Here is a 27,401-nt window from a genome sequence, read left to right as displayed (position 1 = left end):
ACAGTGCACATTTATTTCGCATGAAATCATTTTGTAGATAACAAACGACTCAACCGGTTTTCTCTGATTTAAAGGCCTTTTGCGCCTTTTGTTGCTGTGACTGGGGTATTGGGTTTCGGTGCAACAACGGTATGTATGCGCGCGAAAGCCGCCACATTTATCCTCCGCTGCGTTCCACAGGGGTGGAGCTGTGACACAGGATGAAGCTACATCAGACCCGGACGGTCCGTGCAATCGATATTGCGTGTCTTTGTCACAGAGTATCGACCCACGGACTTTGTGGGTGGGTTGTGAGTGATGGCCGGAGTCTTGGGCACCGGAGCCGTCCAGTCGGTCAGCTTCCTTCATTTATATCACCGCGGATAAAATAGATGAAATAAACCTACTGGATCATGTGACCACTTTCTATTGTGCACCCACGGACTGGATCCTGGTACCTTTTACTTAAATGTCACAATTGCAGTGCTAAAAGGAGGGATCAGAGGAAGGCCATCTCTGCTGTGGTTAGCAAGGGTCACAGTCAGGGAATTACTTTTTTATAAATATTCTTTTCTTCTGCTTTAAATGTTTGGGAAAAAAAAGGTCGTAATCTCATTATTAAGATCAACTCATTGTTATAATCTCCACCTGATTTACTTCCTCTAGTGATGCAAAATATAAAGCTGAGCTCTGATCCAATCAGAATCCCCCGGGCGACTGTCTCCAGGTAGAAAAAAAAAACGCTGTCTGTCCACTTAGATTTCAATTTCAGTTTGGGCTCCACCTGAGCCAAAAACAGTCAGGGAAAAAAAAATAAAAAACACGGTAGTTTGAAATTCTCCACCCGCTGCCCCATCCCACCCGGAATCACTTAAAGAGGCTGCTTTGAGAGATCAATCCTATCATATCAGCAAGTCTATTAAATGAATATTTCCTGTCACCGTATAACCCAGGCGAAAAGAATGAAGGTTGAGATATGATATAAGGTAAAAATCACAACAGCCTCCATGTGACAAAATTGAAGGTATTTTCTTCTTAATTTATCCAAGGCATGTAGATACGTCTCTTTTGACAGCTTGTATTGTATTTTCAAGGCAACTACTTTCAGAAAAGAAATTTCTATGTATTAATCAACAGCTGACTTACATGTCCAACCATTTTTTTTTTTAACATCTTTTTTTGCCTTCCTGCTCATTGTAAGTCTTAGGTGATATCAAGTTTGCTTAAGAGCTGATCGATTTAGGAGCCGGAGAGCCGAGCTTGCCTCTTTACCATCATCCATGCGGTACATGTTAAGAGAGCGACTGAACCGCCGGGCTCGCCGAGTGTTTTCGTTGCTTGATAACAGTATCTGCCTGTTTGTCTGCTTTACTGCATTGTGCCCTGCAGTGACGCCACAAGGTCACCTTCCCGTCGCTGGTGCAAAGAGAGGAGTTAAACCGCTTTACTGAATACAAGACTGTCGGGCTGCGGATTCCCGGCATGCTGCGGTACCTGTGAGGGGTGCAGGAAGGGCTCCGGGGACGCCAGGTTGGTCTGGACCGAAAGGCTTTTTTCAAGCAGGGCTTGAGGGAAACCCAACCGGTCGAAGGTGTGGCGTTTCCAGTGGTGCCCGTCGCTCTGCGCCAACGCCTCGTCCTCGCTGAAGGCCCTCACCACCGGTCCCGGTAAGGGCAGCGGCACCGCGCCGTCGCTCTCGTAGCCATCCTTGGACCCGCCGCCCTGCTGGCCGCCCTGCCCCGAGTCCCAGCTGCTCCTCTGTTTCATCACCTGCTGCGCCTCCCACGCCAGCCTGGCCTGGGCCAGCATCGCCTCGGACGCCGTGCCGATCAGCTCTCCCTCCGGGCCCACGCAGCGGGCCAGCTCCTGGGGGAGAGACGGCTTGCGGCTTTTGCGCTTGCGGTTTCCCCCCGGCGAGAAAGGCCCGGTAGAGGAGGACGAGAGGGAGTGCGTCTGGCTGGACGACCAGGATATCGAGTCCTCGTAGAGCAGCCTCTGACCTCCCTCTCCGCCCTCCCCGCTGTAGTCCAGCAGCAAGCGGGGGTCCCTGATCAGAGACTGGCTGTGCTGCAGGGTGTAGGAGCCGCCGTACGAGCCCCCGTAGCCCCCTGTGGTTCCGTAGCGCAGCAGTCGGTCGGCGGTCTTGAATCTCGGACTGGAGGAGGACTGCTCCACGTACACCAGCTGCTTGACGTACTCTTTCCCCACAGGGCTGTACTCCAGGCTCTGGGTCTTCTCGGGACACTTCTGCCGGGTCAGAACCAGCTGGCCGTAGGGGGACTGGCCCTGCTTGGGGGAGTGATAGAGCGGGGCTGAGGTTTTACGAATGGGAGACTTGCCGGTGCCGTAGAAGTCGGGGTGCATATCGGTGGGGGGCTCCTCGTAGATCGGCGGGGGTTGGTACTCCGACGGTGGCTCTTCATACAAGGGGGGGTCATACGCGTAGCGGGGAGAGGGAGGCTGCGAGTCGGCCGACGAACGCCGGTGCGTGCCGGTGCCGCCCAGCTCGGCACGTTTCAGGAAGGGGGACTGACGACGATCGCCGTAGAGGACGGGGGAGCCGTCGGGTTCCGAAGGCGGGTTGCCCCCGGAGGAACGCCGCGCTCGTGAGGTGGTGCCCCCGCCGGACAGCGCTCCGGGGGGGGGGGGGGTCACAGGGGGAGTAGCCGTTCCCCTGGTGGGCCAGGAAGCTGGGCTCCCTGTCGGTCACCTTGATCAGCATTCGCTCCTTTGTACCGGTGTTCCATCGGAAGGGGGAGGTCCTAAGAAGAGAGGAAGAGGGGACTGGGTGAGATCTAGAAGGGTCTGGAAACGTCACCAATAAAAACACCTTCAGGCAACCAAGGGGAGAAATAAGAAGAGAAACTTCCGTTTTAGGGTTTATACCCATCTTTCCTCAATGCATCTTTTTAACTTCGCTGAAAAACCTCTCTCGATTTTAAGAGCTAACAACCCGACCCGACGCGGCGACTGTCCGACAAGTCCGTGTAATTACCTCATTTGTGAAACTGACGCGGATATAGCCCCTGGGAGCAGAGAGAGAAAAAGGCCCTTCGCTGACAAATACCGAGACGGAGGAGCAACGAAAGACTTGACAGGTCATTAGCCAACGGTAGGCAAATATGTAAAGTCTACTCGAAGTAGACCTAGTAATGACTCTAAAATGTGTATTTTTGCAAATTTTTATTTGGCTAACCTTGCTTATTCATTCATCTTCTGTACCTCTTATCCCGCGCTCGGATTCGGGGGGGCGACTGAAAGTCTATCCCAGTTGCCTGTCAATCGCAGGGCTACATTACAGTGACATACAACTGTAAATCACTCATTCATTCATTCGTTCTGGGCTCTTTCAATTAAGTTTCCAGGAAAGGAGTTCTCTGGATCTATTTTTTTAATATTTTAGTTTAAAAACATCTGCAAGGCCGTAGCGCTAACTGCCGCGATTTTTGCTTATTTAAACATGACATGTTGGATTACCTGTTGTAATTCCAAAAGCAACCAAGCTCAATCTGTCAGTTACAGGCAGCCATCTTTGACGCTGCAACAGTCAACAGTCTGAAGCGTGGCAGGCTGCCATAATTAAATTCATTATGAACCGAAAAATGTGTTCATGCTCCTCGTAATAAAGGTTTGGCGACCTTTGTTGGACTTTTTTTTTTTTCCCAACATCCTGCTTGATGACAGCCCACCTCCGCCACAAGCTAACTTGCAGGGACAAGGGTTCAAAATCTCAAGATACACATCCCATCCGTGGAATTAATCTTCACAAACAATGTTTCTGGAGCTGGGACAAACAGGTGATGAATCTCCGTTGAGTCGGAGATTAATCCTGAAGTACTCGGTAGCCCGATGAACTGCGAATTTGTTCTGAAGCATTTTGACACCAGCTGTTGGAGTCAGGGATAATCAAACAGAAGCAAACATGCATTTAATGATGTGAACGCATGAGGCGGAAGCGAAAGATGAAAATGACCGATTGGGGGTAATTGGGGATGTGAAATAAGATCATCCAGATATTCGGATTGGATTTTTTCTCTTCGCGATTCGACTCAAAAGGCACATCTTCCAATCAGAGCGCCTCAAACCCGGTATTTCACGACACCCCTTGAACCAAAGTTTAACAACTACGCTGTTTAATATTCCTACAGTTATGGCTAGATGCCATAAAAAGAATCAAACCATGTGTGTCTTTTGCATTTTAAACTCACAACTCAGGGCATAAATGTGTTGCTGTTTTATTTTTATTTTTTTTGGGGGGCGGGGGTTATCCAAAGTAAACTGCGTATCCTCTTGTCTGTTCGCTGGGAGGGTACAACCTAAAAGAATAATATTTCACCATTTTCTGCAAAACAATGAATCAGTTCGTTAAGAAAATAATCTGTGAGCTAGGATTACGCAACCAAGTTCGGGTCAAGATTTGGCGAGCTAATCTCTTGAACCGGGTTCTAACGATTCAGTTCGGTGAAAAGACCATCCGTCTCACCACTTCACATTCACCGCTTCACCCCTTTCACTCGGTGGGCCTTCCGCTTATTAGCCAGACAACGGGAAGAAGAGGGAGAGCGCACTGTGGGACGAAGAACAAGAGGTGAATTAGGCGAGAAGGGAGGGGTGTGTGTGTGTGCGTGAAATCGATTGCGCCGTTGGCCACATGCCTTTTCCAAATACTTGCGCGCGCTGATCTCCGGAGGGGAAGGCTCTGAATGGCGGCAGTGTGGGGGTATTTGCGTACTTGTGCATGTTGTGGTGTCTGTGAGCGTGAGAGAGAGGGAAACAAAGAGGGCAGCATCGGGGCCCTGCGACCTGCTCCGGAAATTACAGCTCAAAGCCTTCTCCCTCTCTCTCGCTTCCTCGACAAAAAGCGTCCCCCTTTTTTTTTTTTTTTTTTTTTGGTTCTTTTAAACACCCACACCTCATTTATCTCTTTGCAAAACAACTGCGCCATCAGCTTTGTTCCCCCCCCCCCCTTAAATTACTCACAGTCGTTTAACCATCGAATCAATTCTGCAATCCATCGCCGTGTCGCTGCGGCGTCGACCAGCACATCCTCAAGGACCTTTGTCTTCAATAGTTCCCCCTGCTCGTGCGGATCGCAATACGACGAATCGCTAACAATTCCCATGTGGGAAGGAAGAAAAATGGCAGAGGAAAGACGGAACAAGGGCAGGGCAGAGGGGAGGGGGTTCTGGTTGTAATAACAGGATACCACGATGTGAAAATGTCAACTAGTCCTTTTGAGTTATGTGTCTTGACTGAAACTGGCCACAACGTCATTTCATTCATTCATGAATCTTCTGCGCCGCTTATCCTGCTCACAGGGTTGTTTTCGTAGGCCGGAGCTAATCTCGGCAAGGGAAACCTGTCAATCACATCACCGCACCTACAAATCGATCATTAACTCTCTCATTCCCGCCGCCAACGGGGAAATAAAATTAAAATACATCATATTTAAAGTAAGGGTGTGTGGGTTTTAAGGGCGAGATCCAAGTCATTTAAAAAAAACTTTTACTAGCCCGTACTTTTGTTTGAACGCGTACATTCGTTAAGCCAGAGCCGCCAAATCGATCTAATTGTCTGGACCTTCTCTTGCCCTCAAAGAGCTAAAGAAAAAAAAAACAGAGTCACGAATGTTCCTTTTCAGAAATCCTAGATTACTAAGGATAATGCACAAGCCTTGATTTTAGAGGTTCAATGTGGCCTGTTGGGGGCCGAGCTTGGTCCTCCAAAAATAGGTTCTTGTTAAAAAAAAAAACAGTTGGGGAAAAAACGTCTAATTATGAGATCTATAATAGCTTCTTTGGCACTGTAGGGATTTTTTGCGGTTACTGCAATCTTTTCTGGATATTTTTTTTCGTGTATTGGTTCCCTTCCATAGTCCTTTTTACAAATGCAAAACTAAAAATTTCCACTAGAGGGGGAAGTTCATAAAAGGAAATTCAACCTGGGCAGTTCTTAGAACTATGATAATAGAACTTTTCTGTCCAAAAGTGGCTATTCATTTGCAGGATTTGGAAAAAAAAAACATTATTGGTTGGAAATACGGCGTTTCATTCCGTTGCATAAATGCTAGTGGCTGTGTGCTAATTTTTCAGATATTGGTAGTATGTGCTAACTGTTCAACACATCTTTATTTGATGATTCTGGTTCTTTCTGAGGACTTATAGGGTAACGAATGTGTTATGCCGCGCAAAAGAGTTTGCCCCGCTTCAGGAAAGATCGCTGCAGCTCCCTTGGAAGTACGACTCTTTTAAATCGAGGTGAAAAACGAGCCAACAGGAGCTAAAGTGGCCAGGAAGCATTTGAGGTTGAGCAGGTAAAGCAATTATCCCAGTGTTTCCAGTCGGACAATGATGTTTGTGTGGGTTAGCAAGCAAACTCTTTATCTGATGGTATTGTGTCCGATAACTCAACGAATTCCATGCGGACAAAGCGAACGTATTTCATCCATTTAATGGAAAAAGAAGTATTCTACAGAGAAACTACTCAAAGTTACATCTTTGATAGAAAAACAACCACACGGTCCAAAAGTGAGTCATCTAATTGGTTTTTAGGATGAAGGAAAGCTCTAAAACCTCCTATCTCAGACACAATATGTTTTCCGTAGACTTACGCAATAACGTAAAGCTAGCCGTAACTACCTGAGATCTTTCCTCCTATTTTCACATTTAACAATCTGCCTGTTAAACTTTCCAACAATCTTGATGTGAGCAGAATGTAAGCTAAACAGCATGAGACTTGTTTGCTTTGCTGCTAGTTTTAGAAGTCAAGCGAGCCACGCTGCTCAGACCGGGGCTGCGTCTCAGACAGTTTGTGGAGATCAAGGACAAACGCAATGAAATATGAATGGAGGGAAGACGCAGAAGGAGAGACAGACGAAACTTCACAATGTTCTACCTTGCCGCTATTCTATCCATACTTACAGCTCCCTGCAGCGGCGGGGCAAGGAGGGCGAGATAAAACCATCCGCTACCTGATAAGTCGGTTTTGAGGTTGTCCCTGATGGTTTGGAATAAGGCAACTTTGACTGAAACTAACGATCAGTCTTGTACACTATGTGAATGACGATATGCGCAGTGTATAAACATACGACACCTTGCTATGGAAAGGATGGATCTTATATAAACGTGTGTGGGTGTTTGAGCGGGTGTGCGCCTCCGTGCGCAGCTGTAAGAAACGAAAATCCGCGAAGGATCTCAAACTACACTGAGAGAAGAGGAGGAAAGAGAGCAGGGATCTCGCATTGATCAGAACTTCTTAAGATGCCAATCAAGTACGAAGAGTGAAGTCCGGCTATCGGAGAACTATCTAAGTTCGGGGATCGTTAGCAGAGCGCAAACCTGTCGAGCGCCAACGAGCGAAGACTGCTGGGGGGGGGGGGGGGGGGGGGTCAAGGTTGTGTGTAAAAGCTCACACAAGCTCACAGCTCGAATGTACAAATAAAGAGAAGCAACAGAGAGTCCTCGAACTTTAACCTTCGACCGGACACCCAAGGAAAGAGTAGCCATCGGATTAGGGATTGGGATTCGTATCAAGATCGAGAACCGCCAGAAGGTGCTTTGTGGCTCAAAGGTGATCGCTTGAACCCATCAGGAGGACATTTCTGTCGTTCAGATAGCAGCTGCTAGACGAGATGGCGTCAGATGTTGTCACTGATTCTCCTCTGGGTCTTGACAGAAGGCTGTCTTGGGTGGATCACACTCCGGCGGAGGGCTGTCAGCTCGTAGCTTCCTCCCGATGTCTCTCCGACTCATCGTTGTAAAGTCAAAAACGCCAACTGACATGATGTTATTTGCTAAGCTAAGACAACCGTTTGCTAGCGTATGAAATCAGCCCTTTTTGAAGAGACGCCTCGGATTACATCTGGATGTAGAACGCTGAACACGAATCAAGGATTATCCACTCGTCTGGTATTTTAACAATGGTTGTTGGTGGTGGTAGGGGGTGTTTAAGTGATCTGGTTGTCGCAAAGGCAAAATGGAAGGTGATTTTTCGGTCAATTTCACCCCCAATCCCCGACTTCACGGACACTTTGAGCCTTTCAGAGAGAAGAATAGTCACCCTGTCACCTTTTCACTTATCCAGGATTTTTCCTTTCTATTTCCTGAACACCTAGAGACACTTTTTTTTTCCCCCAGCCTGAAGTGGCTTTTCATGAACTGACACTACCATGAACTGATACCTTACTGATCTTGGGTGAGCCTCCTAAACACATCCTTCCTTTTGGTCTGACTCAGCCCTGCAGATCCCGAATTGAGGCGGATGTAAATTGATTATCTGCCCGAATTAATAAGCGCAGTCTGTTCTACACACACAATCCCGAGGTTGCGGAGGGGATCAGACTGCCCTGAGTATTTTAACCACAAATATTACCTGTCATGTGAAAGGACAGCGACAGAATAATAAATAGAAGGCAGTGGGAGGGAGCGGATAGGGATTGTTAAATCTGGTTAAATCCAGCTTTCCCTTGCAAAAATGTATCGGCTAAATTCTCTCTTTGGAGCCGTGACAACATCTGCGAATCTATCAAACAGTTGTTTGCAGGGTAGGTTAGAATGCACGTGAAAGCAAGAGCTAGCGGCGGTTGCAAATTTGCGTTTGTTTTCATGAGTCAGCTCTGGTTTCCTGTGAACGCCTGCCTCCAAGTAGATTTTCTCAAATGCCAAAATCACTCGATGAGTACTTGCTCATGACCAATGATCTTCTTCATGCTCTTCGTTGAATGAGGGGCCAGTTGTATCTATTTAACTATTGTATCATGCGAGCTGGAACCATGTAACTGCTAGCGCTTTTGTTATCATTACATTACTATACATTACATTACATCACATACATTTGGCAGACGCTTTTATCCAAAGTGACTTACAAAAAGCGCAATTCAGTCACCGAAGATCCGAAGCACCAGTAGTCGGAAGTCAGAAGTGACCACTCTACCAAAAAGCCATCTCAAAACCATATACATACATGCAGGACTGTCTCAGAAAATTAGAATATTGTGATAAAGTTCTTTATCTTCTGTAATGCAATTACAAAACCAAAAATGTCATACATTCTGGATTCATTACAGATCAACTGAACTATTGCAGGCATTTTATTCTTTTTAATATTATTGATTATGGCTTACATCTTAAGAAAACTCAAAAATTCTATCTCAAAATATTAGAATATCATGAAAAAGTCATTTTTGTCTTTTTACTCGCATTACAGAAGAAAAAGAACTTCATCAAAATATTTTAATTTTCTGAGACAGTCCTGTAGACCCCAAATTTGTCATTTGAGGGTGGAGTGACTCACCCATCACAACATCTTCCTGTTGACATTTATTTAATTTTCATATTAAATATTCCTTTTCAGCACCAAAGTTGATTTTTATAACAATATTCTAATTGTCTGAGCCGGTCCTGTACTATCATTTTTTCCATTTTTTTGTTTTCGGGGGGGGGGGGGGGGGGGGCAAAGTGTGATAAGTGGGGTAACGCTTGGCTAAGAGGTATGTTATAAAGCCTCACACATCCCCCATCTTTCAAATTCGGGCTTTCTTGCTGCTGTTGCAAAAAAGCGTCTGCTCATGAGGGAATGTTGAGTTTCTATCAAATACGGTCCGGACCTGCTCTACGCGAAACCATGAAGCAACTCGCGCCACAACCGCAAACGGCTCGGGCGGTCACCCGGACAACGCTGCAGGGTTGCTAGGCTAGGAAGACGTAGCGGTGGAAGGCTGAGACTGAAGGCCGTGGAGCATGAAATGAAGGGGCTGCACTTGACTGCGAGCCGCTGGCACTGGAACCCCACGGCCCCCTCACTTTACCTTCAGCCCTCGGAGGCAGGTACTCTGACGCGTTTCATGGATTGCTTGAAAAAACACTCGGGTAATTTGCGGGGATGCTGCTCTGGTGAGATATAGGACTGATTATGATCATCCAATATCATCAACAACCAGCTGTAAAAACAAAGTTGGCACCCCTTTTTACTTAATCGTGCATTTATTGATTTCAGTGACCATCCCTCATATTATCCATTGTTTAATTATAGCTACCTCTTTATGTGTGTGTGCACACATGCATACATGTGTGTGTGTGTGTGTGTGAAGAAGTGAGAGACAGACAAGGAGATCAACACGCTCTTCATCATCTAATAAAGCTTGGGTGAGAGCAGATCTCAAAGCCATCTGGATTGATAGTCTGCAGCTGTGACACTCACTCACACACACGACACAGACACACGCACACACACACACACACAGATCAAAGATTTGCCATTATGATGAGATACTGCCTGTCAGTACAAGGATGAGTATTAAGGCGTGTTGCAGTGAGACATTTTCGTATTCCATGTCTTAACTGGATCAGTGTCTGAATAAGGACCATTTTCATTCAGAACCTTGTGAATTCAAAGTCATCCTGCCTGAGAACCAGACAGGAAGCGGGAAAGATCTTCATCCAGCAGGAGAAGAGTAAGGTAAGATTGTGAGTCTGCTTGTATTATTTTGCGGCAACATTTTTTTTTTTTTTTGCACTTTTGTGGTCAAAACCACTGGAAATCCTCTGCTTTTGTGTGTCTATCTTTTGACTCGGATCCTGGTTGTAATCCTCTGAATGCCTCGCTCATACTGTAGGTCTACGACCAGGGGTGTCGAACTCATTTTGGTCCGCCACATAAGGCCTAATTTGATATCAATTGGGCCAGTAAAATCATTACCTAGAAGTTACACTTAGTCCAAATTTTTCCTTTGTTTAGTGTAACGGAGGTAAACAGGTAAATTATAAAAACCTTTATATGTAATGAACTGTTCCTCTAAAAAATACAATACAATGACGAATTCAGATTGAAAATAAATATTAAAAAAAGAATTGATGAAATTACACCTCAAAAATATTGTTGAGTTAAAAGAAAAAATCTTGTCATCGTGGGAAAATTTGCAATTAGAATTTATTAGAAAATTGATTGGTAGCATGTATAAGAGGAGGTTTAATGTTTACAAGGCTAATGGTGGTTATTCTGGTTATTAAATCAATCATTTTAATTTTGCCCGTGTTTTTCTGTTATTTTTGTGGTATTAATAGAAATAAGAAAAGAAAAGATCGGTTTTAACAATGTCACTAGATGTTTTTTCATCAACAAATCATTTTGTTTTCAAAATTTGAATCAAAAAATACATTGCAGAGTTACTTTTTCATTTTTTTTCCTTGGCGTTTTTTTTTTTTTTTTTTAAACCCACTGTATAAAACCCCCAGATGCATGTGAGTCAAAACGCGCGGGCCGCACTAACACAAAGATTTGATTTTCAGTCAGGGGGCCACAAAATATTGTACCGAGGGGCCGCAATCGCCCCGCGGGCCGCAAATCTGGGACCCTTGCTTTAGACGGTAACTAACCGGGTGTGCTTACGAGGCGCATTTCACTGACACCTGCCATGACCTTTAACGCAGAAATCTGCACGAAGTTAGACACACACACACACACACAAATAGACACACACAGATGTAATCAGGAAGTGTGACAGGGGGGAAAGACATCCAGCAGCCAGTAAATTTTCAGAATAATCATAATAAAAACTTGTGCAAACCTGTGCAAACTGCAAACCACAATACTCAATCAACGTGATGGCCGGTGGTGCCGTGCGAGAAATGAATGGGTGCGATGTTCTGGAGAAACTATAAAAAGAAAATGGTTTTGGTTGGGAGGGGGGTTATAGTAAGGGGAGGGGGTTGCAGAAGCTTTATGATGCCCATGACGACTGTGGCGGCTTCACAGCTGCGGCCAGTAACGGCGCTGAACCGCAGAGGACACCTACACCTACACAACCTATATTATCCGCCAGACGCCATGTCAGCAGCCAGCAGCTTAGCATTGACACGCCAACGCTGCACGTCGCCATATATTTGGCAGGCCTCTGGAGAAAACCGTGTGCTTTTTCTTTATTTTCTTTTTTTCTTTTTTTTAACAAGCCTTAATATATTCAGCTTCGTTTTACAACAGCAGAAGATAACTACACCTGCATCCTTCATCCTGGCAAAAGCGCGCCTGTTTTTTTCTCTTCAAAGAGGGCGTTTTTGAAGCATAAAAATACTCTTCAAATCACAGTCCCGGGCTCTCCAGCGCGGAGAATACTGCATGCAGGGGGTTGGGAGGAGTGTCTTTTGTAGACGGCTACCGCGATTAAAGTCTAAGTTTCCCTCTGAAAACGGCGTATGAGACGCCGGTGCCTCTCACTTTGGTACTGGCTTAAGCCCAGCAAGTCGTTGCATCCATCTGGTTATTTTTACAGAATCGACAGCGTAAAAAAAAAAAGGGGCTCCGGAGAAGAAGATCTCTGATTCCTAGGTTTTTTTTTTGGCAAAATCGAGCGACCTTGGGAATTGACGCGCCCGTGGATGTGCGCGTGGGCGGAAAGGAAAAAATAAAAGCACACGTTATTTGCAGGCCGGTACTTATCGCGGCTCCTCCCTTCTCCTTTCGGAGCCGGTTCCCGAGGCCCGCTTCGGTAAATGAATTCAGAGAGCAATTCCGACACTGCCCGAGACAGAGGGACAAACACCGAGAGGAAGAGCGACAAGCAAGCCAACAACTTTCACCCCTCGCTTCACCCTCCTCCTCGTCTTTATCTGGGACATGCCCTCTCCTCTCCATCACTTGCACGCTGCCTCTCTTTAATAAGATCCTTGGTGTGTGCACAGAGGTAGAGCCACGCGGAGGTCAATGGGGGCTATTTGTCAGGGCGGAAGCAGCGTGGTCCGTGATAAACTACCTGTTCTGGCGTCTTTGTGTCTGGAAAAAGCGCGCCGACACCCAGTGTGCACGTTAAATGCCCCGCCGGATTCGTATTGCACCATCGTGACGGGTTTGGTAGCCACGGTTCTAAGAACTATCCCGCTCAGGGAACCTTTTAGTTTTGCGTACTCACAGGGAGCAAGGGACCACGGATGGGACCGGCTCTGCGACATGCACCTCACTCGAAAACAAACAAGCAATCATAATCACAATACTTTGTTGATCCCCAAGGGGAGGAAATAGCCTGCACTATCAAATTGGTTGATGTGCTTAGCAGTGTGAAAATTCTGTCGTGGGTTAACTAATATTTAGGCCCAAAATGTTCATGTTCTGCTGCAAACCCTGGAAATCTGCGGAGTAGCGGGCCAGCAGAGCTTGGACCTTTTCATCTGTGGTTCTGTCGATTTTGAAAATCTGTTACCACAAGAATCATCTAGTAATGGCTTGTGAAGCTTGTAAAGTCTATGTAGCATTATTTCCTATGGAAGCGTAAAAACACCCTGTCAGAGTAGAAGCTAAAACGGATTTTGGAGTAGAGGTCCCGGTTCCAATGCCGACCGACTCATTGAAAAAGTTCCTGAAAAGGTTCTAGGAACTGCAAAAAATGTTCCTACAGCACAAAAGCGGCTTGTGATAGCATTATACAGGTACGGCAGGTGCGCGGGTGTCAAGGATGTTGCACCGGCAGCATGCACGGGGGATTCTAATAATGCCGTTTAACAAAGATGAAGATCCGAAATGCGGCCATGAACAAATAGCAGTTCTCAAACTGCGGCGGCTCACGTGGACATGTACTCGTCAAACAGTGCCGCCGCAGGGAAAATGACTTCTTGCGGGTCTGCTGGTTCTCACGACACTGACCACACGACACCCCGCTTTCAAGGTTTGAGGTAATAAAGCGGTAACATCTGCGGCTGGCGGAGTGTTGATGATAATGACCTTGAATTTATATTCCCATCGTTTATCCTGCACACAGGAAATATGTCTGAGTTGAGATTCAGGACGCTCTTCGGCTATTTCTTTTTTTCCTCCCGACCCTGTTTTAGTCTCTCGTGTTTCAATTCTTGACCGTATTCCCTTTCCAGAACCTCGTCGGATTACCATGTTACAGACGCGCTTTGAAGGGGTTCTTTATTTCTTGTTTTATTTTCTTAATCTAGCTTCCTCGAGTCCTAGCTTTTTTTTTTTTTTTTTTACCTCCCACCTGTTCATCATTTTCACCTGCCAGTTAATCAGTGTTTTTCAGTGCTGCCGGTCCCCAGCCGTTTCTATCCAATCAGCTCCCCGCCTGCCCTCACCTTGCAAATCTGCCTTTTTATGTAATTAGCCGAGTAGTTTTTTTCAGTTCTGTCCTTTTATTTCAGCATTTACCGGATAAGGTTTGCCTGTTTGGTTTTATTTTTTTATATTCGCTAACTCGCGCCTCCGGTACTTGTAACGTGCATGGTTACTTTTGCAGCTTTATTTGGTTTATGAGGCGTCCACTGTTCTTTCTTGACCTCCTCAAGTGGAAACGTCCCCGTTTCGCAATGAGGGACGAGCACATGCAGCCAAACGCAGGATCCGGGACAGTCCTTTTGGTGTCAGAACCCATTGGTATTTTAATTTAGCAAAAAAAAAAAAAAAAAAAAAAAAAAAGAAAACAAGAATTCAGATTCCATTACTAGATGAGATCTCATTGTGGGTTCTCTCTGCTTCCATCTTCATAGTCCGAAATGTCAGAAGCTTCATTGAAGCCAAAATATTTTCCGTAGGTGTGAATGAGACGGGGAACGGTTGGATGTGGCGCTGTGATTGACAGGTGACTGGCACAGGCTGGATCCCCCCAAAGTGGGCCGATTAATAACTTATTTCATTTTCTCTGTTGTTTAATATAATTATTCCTGTCATGCCTGCAGACATAAAATGCAGCTCTTCATTATAGGATTATTAAAGCATTAAATTTCCTTCAACAGTTCATTCATTCATTTCCAACACGGAGCATCCAGAAATCGCTCTCTTTACATTTTTTTTTGTAATGTCCGTTCTTAAAATATACCCTTTGCGTTTACTGGCAGACATATTCCTCTTGAGAATTGCATGATTGCGTCACCTTCTGTTCTGTCCGCTAAAAGGAACGGGAGAGTGTGATTGACAGGTGAGTGTTCTGGGTTAAACCCTGCATCTTGCAATTTTTTTTTTTTTTTTTTTTTTTTAACAGTAGCAGGCAACAGCCCTTTCTTTCAAACATCCTGAGACAAATCAATTTCGGTGGCTCGGGTCAACTTCGCACATTTATTTTCCTGCTGAATGCTGTATCATTTTAGAAAATAAAGCCTTTCTCAGCTGCCGGCCAACTCGCCGAAAAGGCAGATGTTTACTGTTCTAATGATCGGCAGTTTTGTTTGAAGATGGAAACCATTCTGGGACGGGGGAAAATAAAAAGCGAAATATTTCTCGACATCACTATTCAAAATTAAGGTCCAGTTTCAGATTCTTCTCGTTAGCTGTCGAATAATTTCTTTGTGCCGGCAGAACCCTGACCCAAGGACAAAACTTTGCTTCGAGAAAACGCATAAAATCCCACGGGCAGGCTGCCAAGAAATTCAAATTCTCTAAGATTACCATGGTAATTCATGCATCTCTTCCGTACTTCGGGGCCGTTCTGAGCGCCGCAGTGACCGGCTCTATCAGCAGGTCACTTTTTTTTGCTTTCTTATTAAGACCGGGACATCGGAGCTGAACCATCTGCGTGACTCTGCGTGTCGTTTTCCTCGGGCTTCACACAGCCGGAGTTTTCGGCCATCTTTAAAAGCGGTTGCTTTGTTCCGTTGCAGGCGTGTACAATGCGAATTATTATCGGAACTGCCACGGTCCCCACCGAGGACTGCGGAAGATTACAGCAAACCGGGACAGGCTGGGCCGAGAGACAGCGGGGCGCCAAAGGCCAGACGGAGACGGATCAAACCGGGCGTAAAAGAGAGGATCTGAAGGTGAAGAGACGGGGTGCGGCATTAGCCTGACGGTACAGCAATACCTCTTGGACTCTTCGCCCCGCTCAAAGGGTACCATTTTGTTGCTAGACATAATAAAAATAAACAAATGTAAAAAAAAAAAAAAAAAAAGACTGATTTTATTGCCCTGCCTTTTCCAATATTTTTCTGATGTAAAACAGATTCCCCCTGCAGGCTGCAATGCTGCTGTAACCTTGGCAACCGGTTGTCTGACGAGGATGATGATGGTCAGACTCAACTTCACCAGCTATTATTATGGAGTTTCAGACGCTAATATTGCTAGCGGTGATTATTCAAGCAAAATGTGTGGAAAGTTTGATTTCCCGTCGTCCGGGAAATCCAGCGACCGGCAAGGCAAAACCGGCAGACTAATCTGTATTTGATTGGATTTATTCGACCAGATCCTTGCAAATATGCTTAAAACCTCTGCGTTGAGACTGCGCCACGCTGTTTTCTTCTCAAATGAAAAAAAAACAAAAAAAAAAACCAACGTGTTTCATTATTGAACTCTTTCACAATGTCAATTAAGTCTTGCGGTTTCTTTTTTCTTTTACATATTTCTTTCGTAGAAATGATGGTGTTTATAAAATTAGCTGACTCTCAGCCGACTGTTCAGGATAGGGCTTCTTATGTAACAGAAGAGGGAATTAAATAAATAGCATGCTCTTTGTTTAAATACAAATATTTTAAGCCCCCTGTCAGAAGCTGATTGACCGAAGTAGCGAGCGACTGGAGGTGACCTTTGCAGTAAAGCCGTACATCAACGTGGAGCACAGACGGCGGCATCGCATTGCAAAACGTTTTAATTGGCAAATCATGCCCAAAAAAATGTATTGAGCAAATTGACCTGTGATTTTTTTTTTTTTTTTTCCTCCTGTGCATCTTCACTCTAGGTCATTTTTTTCAGAAATAAAATGAGACGGAGACTGCTCTACCTTCTCGGTGAGGTACCCCCCCCCCCCCCCACCCCCCCAACCCCGCTGCACCCTGCTATAACACCGACCTTGAGCTGAATAAAAGGAGCTCACAGAGGCTCGGCGAGCGATGGAAAAGGGGCCAACGGCTGTTTGACGTCTCTGCTCTGCTGCACACGAAATTCTTTAAAAGCCCTCGCTATGTTGTACCGGCCGCTGCCCTTGCTAACCGCGCGTGGAGCAAAATTCTCACCTGTCTCCCTCCTCTTTGCTACCCTGTTTGTCGGACAGTTCCTGATCGAGGGACGACGAGGTGCTTCCCTCACGGCTGACCCCGCTGTTACGACCCGGGCTGTTGTCGGCGGACGCCCTCCCTCCTCCGCCGCTTCCCCCTCCGCCTCCGCTGGCAGGCCGGGGGTTGGCGACGTCGGTGTGCTGCTTCAGCGTCTGCAGTTTAGCCAGGGGGATGATGTCGCAGCCCTGGGGCCGATGCCACACGGTGCGCTGGGTGGAGGCGTTGTAGTAGTAGAAGCGTGAGGTGTTGGGGTCGAAAAGCTCCCACCACTGGTTGTCGCCGGTCCGCTTGATACGAACGCCCTGCGGGGGGTCCCACACGCACTCGCCGGTGAGCAGGTTGGCGTACATGCGCTCCCGGGTGCGCGGCTCGATGATCTCCACCCACTCCAGCCTGCAGGGGGCGAGACGATGCAGATTAAGAAAAGCCACGGCATTATCGGCCCGTACGTCGGTGGCAAAACGTTTATTCTTCGGAGTTGAAAAATGAGGACTCCTCTCCCGCAATGTTCAATCAGATTCTTATCGAATCAACTCAAATCTCAGGGCGTATTTCTGCACGCCAGCCGCAACACAGACAAGCTTCTTTCTAAAATGTGTCCAACCATGAAAACTTTAATATGATTTGGGCAACAATTCAATTACAGCAAAGCCCCTTCAAGGGCCGTAATGTGATTACGCTTTTAATCCAACTCTGAGATGTACCCGGGACATTTCGCTCACGCTCATTTATGCGCTTCCTGTTTTGTCGAGCCTCGTACGCACAACGACAGCGGAAGTGTTCCGGACGGTTGGACTTTCGTGCCGTCACTATTCCGTTCTGTTCAGCGGAGATCCACAAGACAAAAAAAAAAATAATAACAGCGGTAGTTTGGACGTTGGACTTTCGAGACAGAAGCCCTCCCGCATTTCTGTCAGATAAAGAGCTGATTTTTTTCTCCACGCTGTCGCCAAATGCTTCCTGGAGAATTTTGGGTTTCGGTCAATCATTTTGAAGACTATGGTCCCAACTGCCGACTTGACACGGTTGGAGCAATAACGAACCAATCAGAAGCAAGAGGGACGGTTCATAAATGGGAAATAGACTGGATTTCAACTGCCGATGTAGACTTCTCCTTGTATGTGCTTTTGTGACATCATTTCCCCCCTCCGTTCACACGCACCTTGCCGTGATGTCGGCAGAGTGGTTGAAAGCTTCGCCAGGAACATTCGCAAACAGGTGGAACCCGAGAATTGGCTTGGGAGAAAAAGTAAACAAGGAAGACGAGACAGAGCAGAGCGAACTAATGAGGGCCGAAGTAACAACGGGCCGGAAGTACAACGGGACTAATGAGACAGCAAACAACAGGTGGTAAGACACGGAACCGTAAAAAACCCCAACCCACGATTCGAACCGAAACCGGACCGCAACGTAAATTGATTCCTCATTATGGAGGCCACGGGAAAAAAATAAATAAAACACATCAGTGCCCTTCCAAAACCCTGCACAACATCAGATGTGACCATTTATCACACAAAAAAACACGTAGTTCTGAATGTGTCTGTATGTGTGCATGTAGAAGAAACATAATGTCACCAGTTCACTGGTAGTTTTTGGAGGAAAAGGAAAATATTTTTGGGTTTCCTTTTACACATTGAGTGTATAAAGCAATATATAGTGGTGAATATTTACTAACTGTTTATACATTAGTTGAAAGTTTTCAAGCACAAGGGAACTGGCCAGTGTCTGAATGTCCTTTTTTAGCTAATATTAAGCTACTTTGATTATAGGTCATTTATTGAATTTTTTTTTTTCAACTGATTTTTTTTTTTGTTACAAAATGCAAACTTTTTGGATACACTGTTGGAATATTTAAGGATATCATTATCTATAATGCTTACCCTGCACTCAGGGTCGGTAGGGAATATTTAAAAATATTTCTCCTCTATTCGTTTTACCAAAGGCATCTTCCTGCTATTTTGAAAACAATCGAGTGAATTCACTGGGAAATAAAACTGGAAAGTAAACTCTGCCTTCCAAAAAATTAAAAAACAAATACCTGTCATTGTTAAGTCACTGTGTATGGACTCCGGAGTCACGGGAAGTAGAATTTAATCTACTCAGGTTCATTTTACTTATTACTCATCTGCTTTTTATTATTTTCTGTCTCTGTTTGCTTGTTCCTCCCTCGACCAGGCGGAGTAAAAACACACACGGTTTCCAATAATCTTATATGAGCCGCTCGGTTTTTATAGTTTTGACTTTTCTTCTCCAACTACTGCCCGAAGCATGTTCCCGAGATACACATCGCCCAGAAGGGACAGGAGCCCCTACACACACACACACACACACACACACACACACACACACACACACACACACACACACACACACACACACACACACACACACACACACACACACACACACACACTTTCAGAGAGAAAACTTTGACAAGAAAACTTTCACACTTAATTTAACTCTTGCAACCGACTCCACTGTCCTTTTGTTTCTGCAGTTCTTAGTGATTTGTTTGACACTCATTCAAAATAATAATATTATTATAACTTATCCTTTATCAATCCCCATGGGAAAATTCATACTCATACTGAATCGACCTTCTCCACCAAACCCTATTCTCTGTATCCTCCTCTCTCACAGCGTCCATAAATCTTCTCTTTGGTCTTCCTCTAGACCTCCTGCCTGGCAGCTCCAATTCCAGCATCCGTCTACCAAGATATCCACTATCCCTCCTCTGTAAATGACCCAACCATCTCAGTCTGGCTTCTCTGACCTTCTCTCCAAAACATCTAACATAATGTCCCTTTGATGGACTAATTCCTGATCCTATCCATCCTCCCAAAGAGAGTAGCATCTTCATCTCTGCGACCTCTCGCTCTGCCTCCTGTCTTTTCGTTATGGTAACTGGTTTTTAGTCCATGCAGTCTCGCCACAGTCTTGTACACCTTTCCTTTCATTCTGGCTGATAGTCTTCTATCCCATAGTACCCCTGACACTTTTCTCCACCCATTCCAACCTGCTTGAAACAGTCTCTTCACCTCTTTTCCACACTCTCCGTTGCTCTGGACTGTTAACCCTCAAGTACTTGAACTCCTCCGACTTCTTGATCTCCACTCCCTGTAGCCTCACCGTTCCACTCTGGTCCCTCTTATTCACACACATATATTCTGTCTCGATGCGACTAACCTTCATTCCTCTCCTTTCCAGAGCATACCTCCACCTCTCTAGATTTTCTTCAACCTGTTCCCCGCTCTCACTACAGATCACGATGTCATCTGCAAACATCAATTCACACATCACATAAAGACATACAACCGTTCGCTCTCGCATTTTCACATCATACGGTGACACGCAACCGTTCATGTGTCACGTAGAAAAACACAATCATTCCCTCTCCCATCCATTCATCATAAAGACAAACAACCCTTCACTCATCCGGGGTGTCCTATGAATGTAATGCATGTTTTTGGATTGCCGGGGGAAACTGGGGAACTCAGTTGAAGACGTGCAAACTCCGCACAGAAAGGCCAGCCTGGACGGAAACGAACAGGACTCTCTTGCTGTGAGACAGAAGCGCTAACCACTGCGCCACCTGTAATTAAATGTGGTTTTAAATGTATTTATTAACAACAGTTGTAATCATACAATACCACAGCCGCAACTAAATTAAAAATGAGTAGGAGCTCAATAAATAGCACAATATTCATTTTCTATGACCCCCGAGTCCCCATACGGGTATATTTCAGTCGGGGGTGATCGCTACCCTATCTGCTTGGTTCCTCCAGACGCCTTTTCTCCTTTTCTACAGAAACAGTTGCAAAAATGCAGCTTTTACTTGAAAGTTTGCAATAAACGCAACACTGTGCTAACATTTGCAACAAACTACGCTGCTAAGTACTCCTCGGCTCAACTCTGACACTGTAATCCTCTGTCCCCTATATAAGGCCATCATTCTTATCTTGAGAGGGCATTTAATTTAAATTATTTTTTTAGATCTGGCTGAGAAATTAAAAAAAAAAAAAAAAAAAAAAAAAAAGCACAACAAACTTAAGCCCGGCTCTCTGGAGGTTAGAACTCATTAAAACGAAGCGAGGCAGAGTGTGCGGGGGTTTGAGTTCAGAAACTTTGGTGTGGAGAGAAAAGCGTCGTGTGCGTCACACGCCAGATAGGGTGGGAAGTATCAGGAAGTGGGCTGAGCGTCGAGGAATCGACGGCTGTGGAGTCAAACCGACCCCGGCGACCCCTTGCCAACCGGCAGAGGCTGTAAAACGGTGCTAATTTGTAAATACCTCAATCAGAGCCAGTATAAACTCCTTCCAGCGCTTCAATTAATCTGTTTTTTTTTTTTTCGTTTTTCAATTTTCATTCTCCTTAATGACAAGAAAAACAAATATACGAGATTCCTCCTTTCTGCTCAGGCTGCTTTGAACGGCTCAGGCCGAGAGAACAAACATATTTCCTTCAGTAACAGACGCTATTGAAGATAAAGGAGTGTGGTGGGTTATTAATGGGCGTCAAGCTGACAACATTAGAAAAAGGGATTACCCAGAGCTACCACGTATTATGAGCAATAAAATGGCTCCTGCATATGCCCACACACTCACACACACACACACACACACACACACACACACACACACATACACACATACACACATACACACACTCATTTGTCTTCAGCTCTAATGCTGCTGTTTGTATTCCAAGGGGAAGAAAGGGGGTTTTGATATGACTCATGCACGTATACACACACACACACACACACACACCTCCAGGATGAGACATAAATACCTACCCCCCCCCACACACACACCGCATTATGGGACCACACACTGGCCGTCTTTGTGCTGGTGGTCGCTGTAAGACCTTCAGAGCATCAGTTTATCGTGCGGCGTCAACAACAGGCAGCAGAACTGTCTGCAGGGGCGCCGGTCTCCGTGTCACCCCAAATGGGTTCAGCGGTGGACTCGGGTCATTCAAGTCACACACCAGGCCTCTCAGCTGCCTCTGTGTGTGTGTGTGTGTGTGTGTGTGTTTGTCCTCTGACAACATCTTTGGATCGACACCAAGGGCCACCACAGAACCCGACCAGACAAATTTTCCAGCTAACCTGCTGACGGCGGGCCACGGAAGCACAGCGGTGGTTACCGGTTCAGTCTGTATTTACGTCTACTGAGAACCGCGACTGGGGATCAACAATCTTTATCACCTGTTCTGACAATCTATGAAAGCGCATTCTAAGAGCTGAGATTCTCAAATATACTGTTTAGCAATAGCGGTTTTATTTTGTGTAATAATTGTGCAATAATTGGTGTTTTGCATACATGTATGTGCGATCGCTACATACTTTCTCCTCTGTCAGTTCACTGTTCATCATTGCTGACATTGGTCATTGGCTGAGATGTTTCTTCTGTAATAATAATAATAAGACTAAGGTTTGTTGGGTCTCTGTGTATGCATCCACCTGTGACAAAAAAAAAAAAAAAAAAAAAAAAAAAAAAAAAAATAGTCCCCAAAGGAGATGCTAACAGCTTCCACTTGAGATGCTTCAGATTCATTGATGTGTTCCGGGAGAAAAGGCGAGCAGTTGGACGTCAAAAAATAACTGGTCTTGGCATTTTTGATGGATTATATTGAGATTATGAAATTACAAATCGACATTAAGTTTTTATTTGAAACATAAACATATCAGAGTAAAATAACATACAGCAAGAAATGCTTAGCAGCATTGTTCTTTTATAGCTATTTTTTTATCTAAATCACCGCTTCCATTATTGATTATTTGCCCAGTATTTTCCTGCTGGATAATTGATTTGTCCTGAAAGGAACACAATGACAGGAAAAAAAACGAAACAAAAGCAAACGGAAAATATTAGCAATTCAACTGCATCTTTTTTTTCTTTGGAAAAAGCATTTAAACCTAATTTTGACCGATCTTCAAAACAGCCTGCATTTTTCAAATTGCGTCTCTGCGCGATTTCGCTTTGTGCCTTTCTTAAAATTCAATCGGCGCCGTCATCAGCACAGCACGGATAAAAAAAAAATGAGCGTCGGTTCGGCACTCGCAAATTGAAACAGTTTTTCCATCGGCGCGCGCATTGAGATGGACAGGCGAGAGAGAAGAGGAAAAAAAAACAAAAACCTGCATCTGAGAAAACTGGAGCGTGAGGTAGAGGCTCCTTCGCTTCAAGGTCACAGTGACTTCCATCAAGGTCGAGGTTAAAAAATGTGTCCATGCAAACAAATATATTTACTGTCTTTACATCCCTAATCCCAGTGAGTATGATCTGGTGGCTGAACAGTGGAGGGATGTTATTGTGTTGCTTTGGAGACTAAGATTTAACATTTTTGGTTTGATATATATATTTATGTATATATATTTCCCCAATAGATGGTCCCCCTGAGCTAGATGACTTGATAAAACAAAGCATTTTGCATCTCAGAAGTTGCTTACGTTGAATTGACATTGCGTAAGACTGAACAAAAGACTTCCACTTTACCATTCATAGGAAAATGTACTTGAAGTACTTGATTCAATTTCTAATTAGACCTCCACACTGATAGTTTTGTATATTTCATGAGTCTGATTTAATAGCCTGCCGCGTCGCTGGAATCAAATATTCACTTTACCCTTGTAATATTCATTAGGATCTGCTGGGATCAAAACATGAGCTGAAAAAAAATGGCGACAGGCCGGGCGGACCATCCACGATGACATCATCGTCATGACCTCTGAGTGAAGGGCAATGTCCAGCCCAATATCACAAGCCTTTGCTTACAATTTAATTTTTTTACGCACGGTAATTTTAGGTGAGGAAACCCACATGTCGGACCCAGGGCGAAACCTTGGAATCATTTCTCACTTGTGACATTTTCCCCACAGTAGTAAAACTGAATTGAGAGAACATGCTGAATGAATGCTATTAGAATTTACTCGCTTTTTTTCCCCACATGTCTGTTCCGTAAGTGTCATTTTTTTGATCTGGAATATTTAACGGTAAGCCTTGCACTAACACACTCTATATTAGGGGATATAAGATATCATCAGAAGATCATATGGATCAATATTGCAGTATATGTTAAGGGTGCAGTGGCAACTATATATGTATGTATATATATATATATATATATATCCTGACATATCCTGGCCACTTTTGGGGAGAGCGGCGGGGCTTAATCTGGGCCTGTCACCTGTCAATTATAGGGCCACATATACATATATATATATATATATATATATATGTATTACTCAACTATCTCACCTATTCTCATCTCACTGTCCATCTAGTTCTATTTATTTGTAACTTACTTCCCCTTGACACACTTACATTTTATTATCTTTATTATTTGCATTTTCTTTATCCCTGCTAATGTCTTCCTACATATCCTTACATATGTCTTCCTTACATATGTTATCATTTCTGTATGGAGCATCTGAGACCTCTCAATTTCCCGCGGTGATTAATAAAGCATTTCTGATTCTGTCTGAATCAGATTAAAAAAAAAAAAAAAATTAAATAAACAAAAAAACAAATGAATGAATAATTGAATGAATAAACAAACAAATACATACGTAAATACATTAATAAATGAACATATAAATAATATATATATGTGTGTGTGTGTGTGTGTATATTCATATTTAAATATACCCATATACATATACATACATATATACATATACATACATATATACATATATAAATATACGTATACATATATACGTATACATATACATATATATACGTATATATTCAGTGCCTATCATAAGTATTCACCCCTTGAATGTTTTACCCTTTTAGTGCTTTCATAAATAAATCATGGTCAATGAAATTTGTCTTTTTTAAGACAAAAATTTATTGAAAAAAAATCTTGTATGTCAAAGTGAAAACAGATTTCTACAAAGTAATGTCAATGAAATAAAAATATATAAAGAAATATAATTGTTTGCATAATCAATCACCCCCTTTTTAAGTTAATGGTCTAATTCAATTGAGGTCCATGAAATGTTTGCCAATAGTCTCACATTTAGTGAAATGAAGATCACCTGAGTGGTGTAGGTGTGCTTCAAGTGATTGAGGTATAAAACACCTTTGTCCGAATTGTCCATGGTTTTAAAAAAGCCAAATTTTATGGACCACGATTGATTTATGAAAGCACTAAAAGGGTAAAAGATCCAAGGGGGTGAATACTTATGAATACTTATGATAGGCACTGTATATACGTCTTATACATATATATATATATATATATGTATATATATATATATATATATATATATATGTATAAATATAAGAGGAGGAGCAGTGACGGCCACCCAGTTAAGAGTCCACATTTGTGGTATTGTCAGCTAAAGGCTTAGCGCCCCCCAACCTCCCCATGCAGTGCTGCCCACTGCTCTGACAACTGACGTGGAGAGGGAAAACATGTTTCCTATCCATGATGCACCCGCCTCAAGAAGAAACAGCAGCCAACAGCGCTAGTCATTCCGGGTTGCAAACAGGGAGACGCCCAAAAGAGGAGAACGGGAGGTTCTGAACTCAATTTGAGGGATATCTTAATAAATACACGAATGTCCTTTGACTTGCAGATCGGAATCACGTTTTCCTTTTGGAAGACGTTGCATCGTTTTTGAAAGAAATAAAAATAAAAAATTAAAAATTAAAAAAAATTAAAAAATTAAAAATTTCTTGTGAAAATCAATTCAGAACCTTTGGTGAAGTTTAAGGAAAAATGAACACTTCAAAATCCACAAATTTTACTACAACTATTTTCAATTGATAGCTTCCTCCCATTTGGAGCCTTTTTAAAGTGACTATGTCATCTCTATTCGGATGTCTTACTGCATACTTAGGGTGCAAGCGTGGGTAGTTGTGCACGCCTGTGTGTGTGTGTGTGTGTGTGTGTGTGTGTGTGTGTGAGAGAGAGAGAGAGTGAAAGAGAAATAAATGGCCCATCAGCTGTCAGAGTGAATAGCAATCAAACGGAGCAGAACGGGCTGGTTAAATAGAGAGATCCAGAGAGGAGATAGCAGGATTAATTGGCCATAATTGGTTGATGTGTTGCTGTTCCAAACGACCCAGTTTAGTTCCCCCCCGCCTTTGTGCGTGCGCAAACACACACACACAAAATGCTCACACACACACTTGAAGATACTAATGTGCACCGAAAAGAGTTTTGCAAACTCATTGCAACCGGAAGCTTCAACTTCAGCCTGCCGGTTTGAGATTTGAGAGCTATTTGAGAAACGACCAAATACTGGCCCAGGGTAGGATTCATTGAGATGTTGCGGTAAATGAATTCAATCAGTGTATAATTTTCATTTTATTAATTTTTAATCACAGAAAAAAAAGACGTGATAAGAATATGAACGCATTTTAACTGCACTTTCATTTTTACACTTTCCAAAGGGACAGATTTCAGCGCCCCACGGTGTGATAGCATGATGGCAGATGACACTGGTTGATAAGGAATTTAAATGCTAGAAACGTTCAGATGGATGCATCAACTTAAATGCCGTTCTTTGCACTTTATGCAAGATGGAGTTTTAGTATAACAAGAATGTTTGCACTTTACTAGCACGAGCAGGTCAGTAATGCTAACCAACGGAAGATAGCAGCTTTGCTAATAAGAGCAAGCAGAGTGTCGCCAGTCAACACCTGACCACAGAAACAAATATGTCCAAACTGGACAATTTGAGCAAGTCAGAGATGGCGAGAACAGATGGACTTTGAGCCCCTCTCTTTGCCAATATTGAAAATAAGGGGTTACATGAGGCTCTGCAACTGCGGCCCAGAAATACAACGTGAAAGTGATTCCAACAGCTGTATGACGATGGAGTACATCAGGACACAGATGTGTTTCCTCTCCTTGTCTGTCCGTGTGTGTCAAAACACCGATGGGAAAATAAGCACGATTTTAAGATCTGAACTCATGTCCATTGAATAATTCATCAAAAAAAAACTCACGTCTTCTTTCACATGTCAAATATTCAACCGTAATTTATATCGATGAATAAATTACGAAGCTTGTAATAAATTCGATTTTGTTTTTAGTGAGGCCAAACCCTTTTTCTTTCCCTTATTTCACCTCACGTTGGTTTCCTGTGATGGATGCTAACATGGCGGCCCGAGTTTCATTCATTTATAAACCGGGACCAGTATGACTACTCATGGAGGACAGCTGCTCGGGCCTGGTGTCTTAATTCAGTGAGAGTGGTGAATTATGGGTTAATTATCCAGTGAATAATGGGGTAATTAGGGGTTAAGGGTATTAGTTCTACAAAAAAAAAAGTTCTCTGTCTCTTGGATGTTTAAGGGGTAGAAGACATTTAATTCTGCCTGAGTTGGACTGTAAGAAGCGCAGGCTTTGGGCAGATATTGCAATTAGCCCAAGCCGCGGTGTGACATCCACCGCCATAAATCAACGGGATGAGGGACACAGGCAGCTCCT

General features: G+C 44.1%; 1 protein-coding gene across 1 annotated transcript in view; it reads right to left on the bottom strand.

The window, feature by feature from the left end:
• Positions 1-27,401, bottom strand: part of arhgap39 (Rho GTPase activating protein 39) — a 93,810-nt gene that overhangs the window by 12,507 nt on the left and 53,902 nt on the right. Inside the window, 3 exon segments of the mRNA XM_086146072.1 lie at positions 1,474-2,628; positions 2,630-2,741; positions 16,908-17,342. Coding sequence (XP_086002198.1) covers positions 1,474-2,628; positions 2,630-2,741; positions 16,908-17,342 — 1,702 coding nt within the window.

Source organism: Fistularia commersonii, chromosome 1 (assembly GCF_037954325.1).
Source record: "Fistularia commersonii isolate RoL2024-O1a breed Wild chromosome 1, RoL_Fcom_v1.0, whole genome shotgun sequence".
Classification (NCBI taxonomy): domain Eukaryota; kingdom Metazoa; phylum Chordata; class Actinopteri; order Syngnathiformes; family Fistulariidae; genus Fistularia; species Fistularia commersonii.
This window is presented reverse-complemented; position numbering and strand designations above follow the sequence as displayed.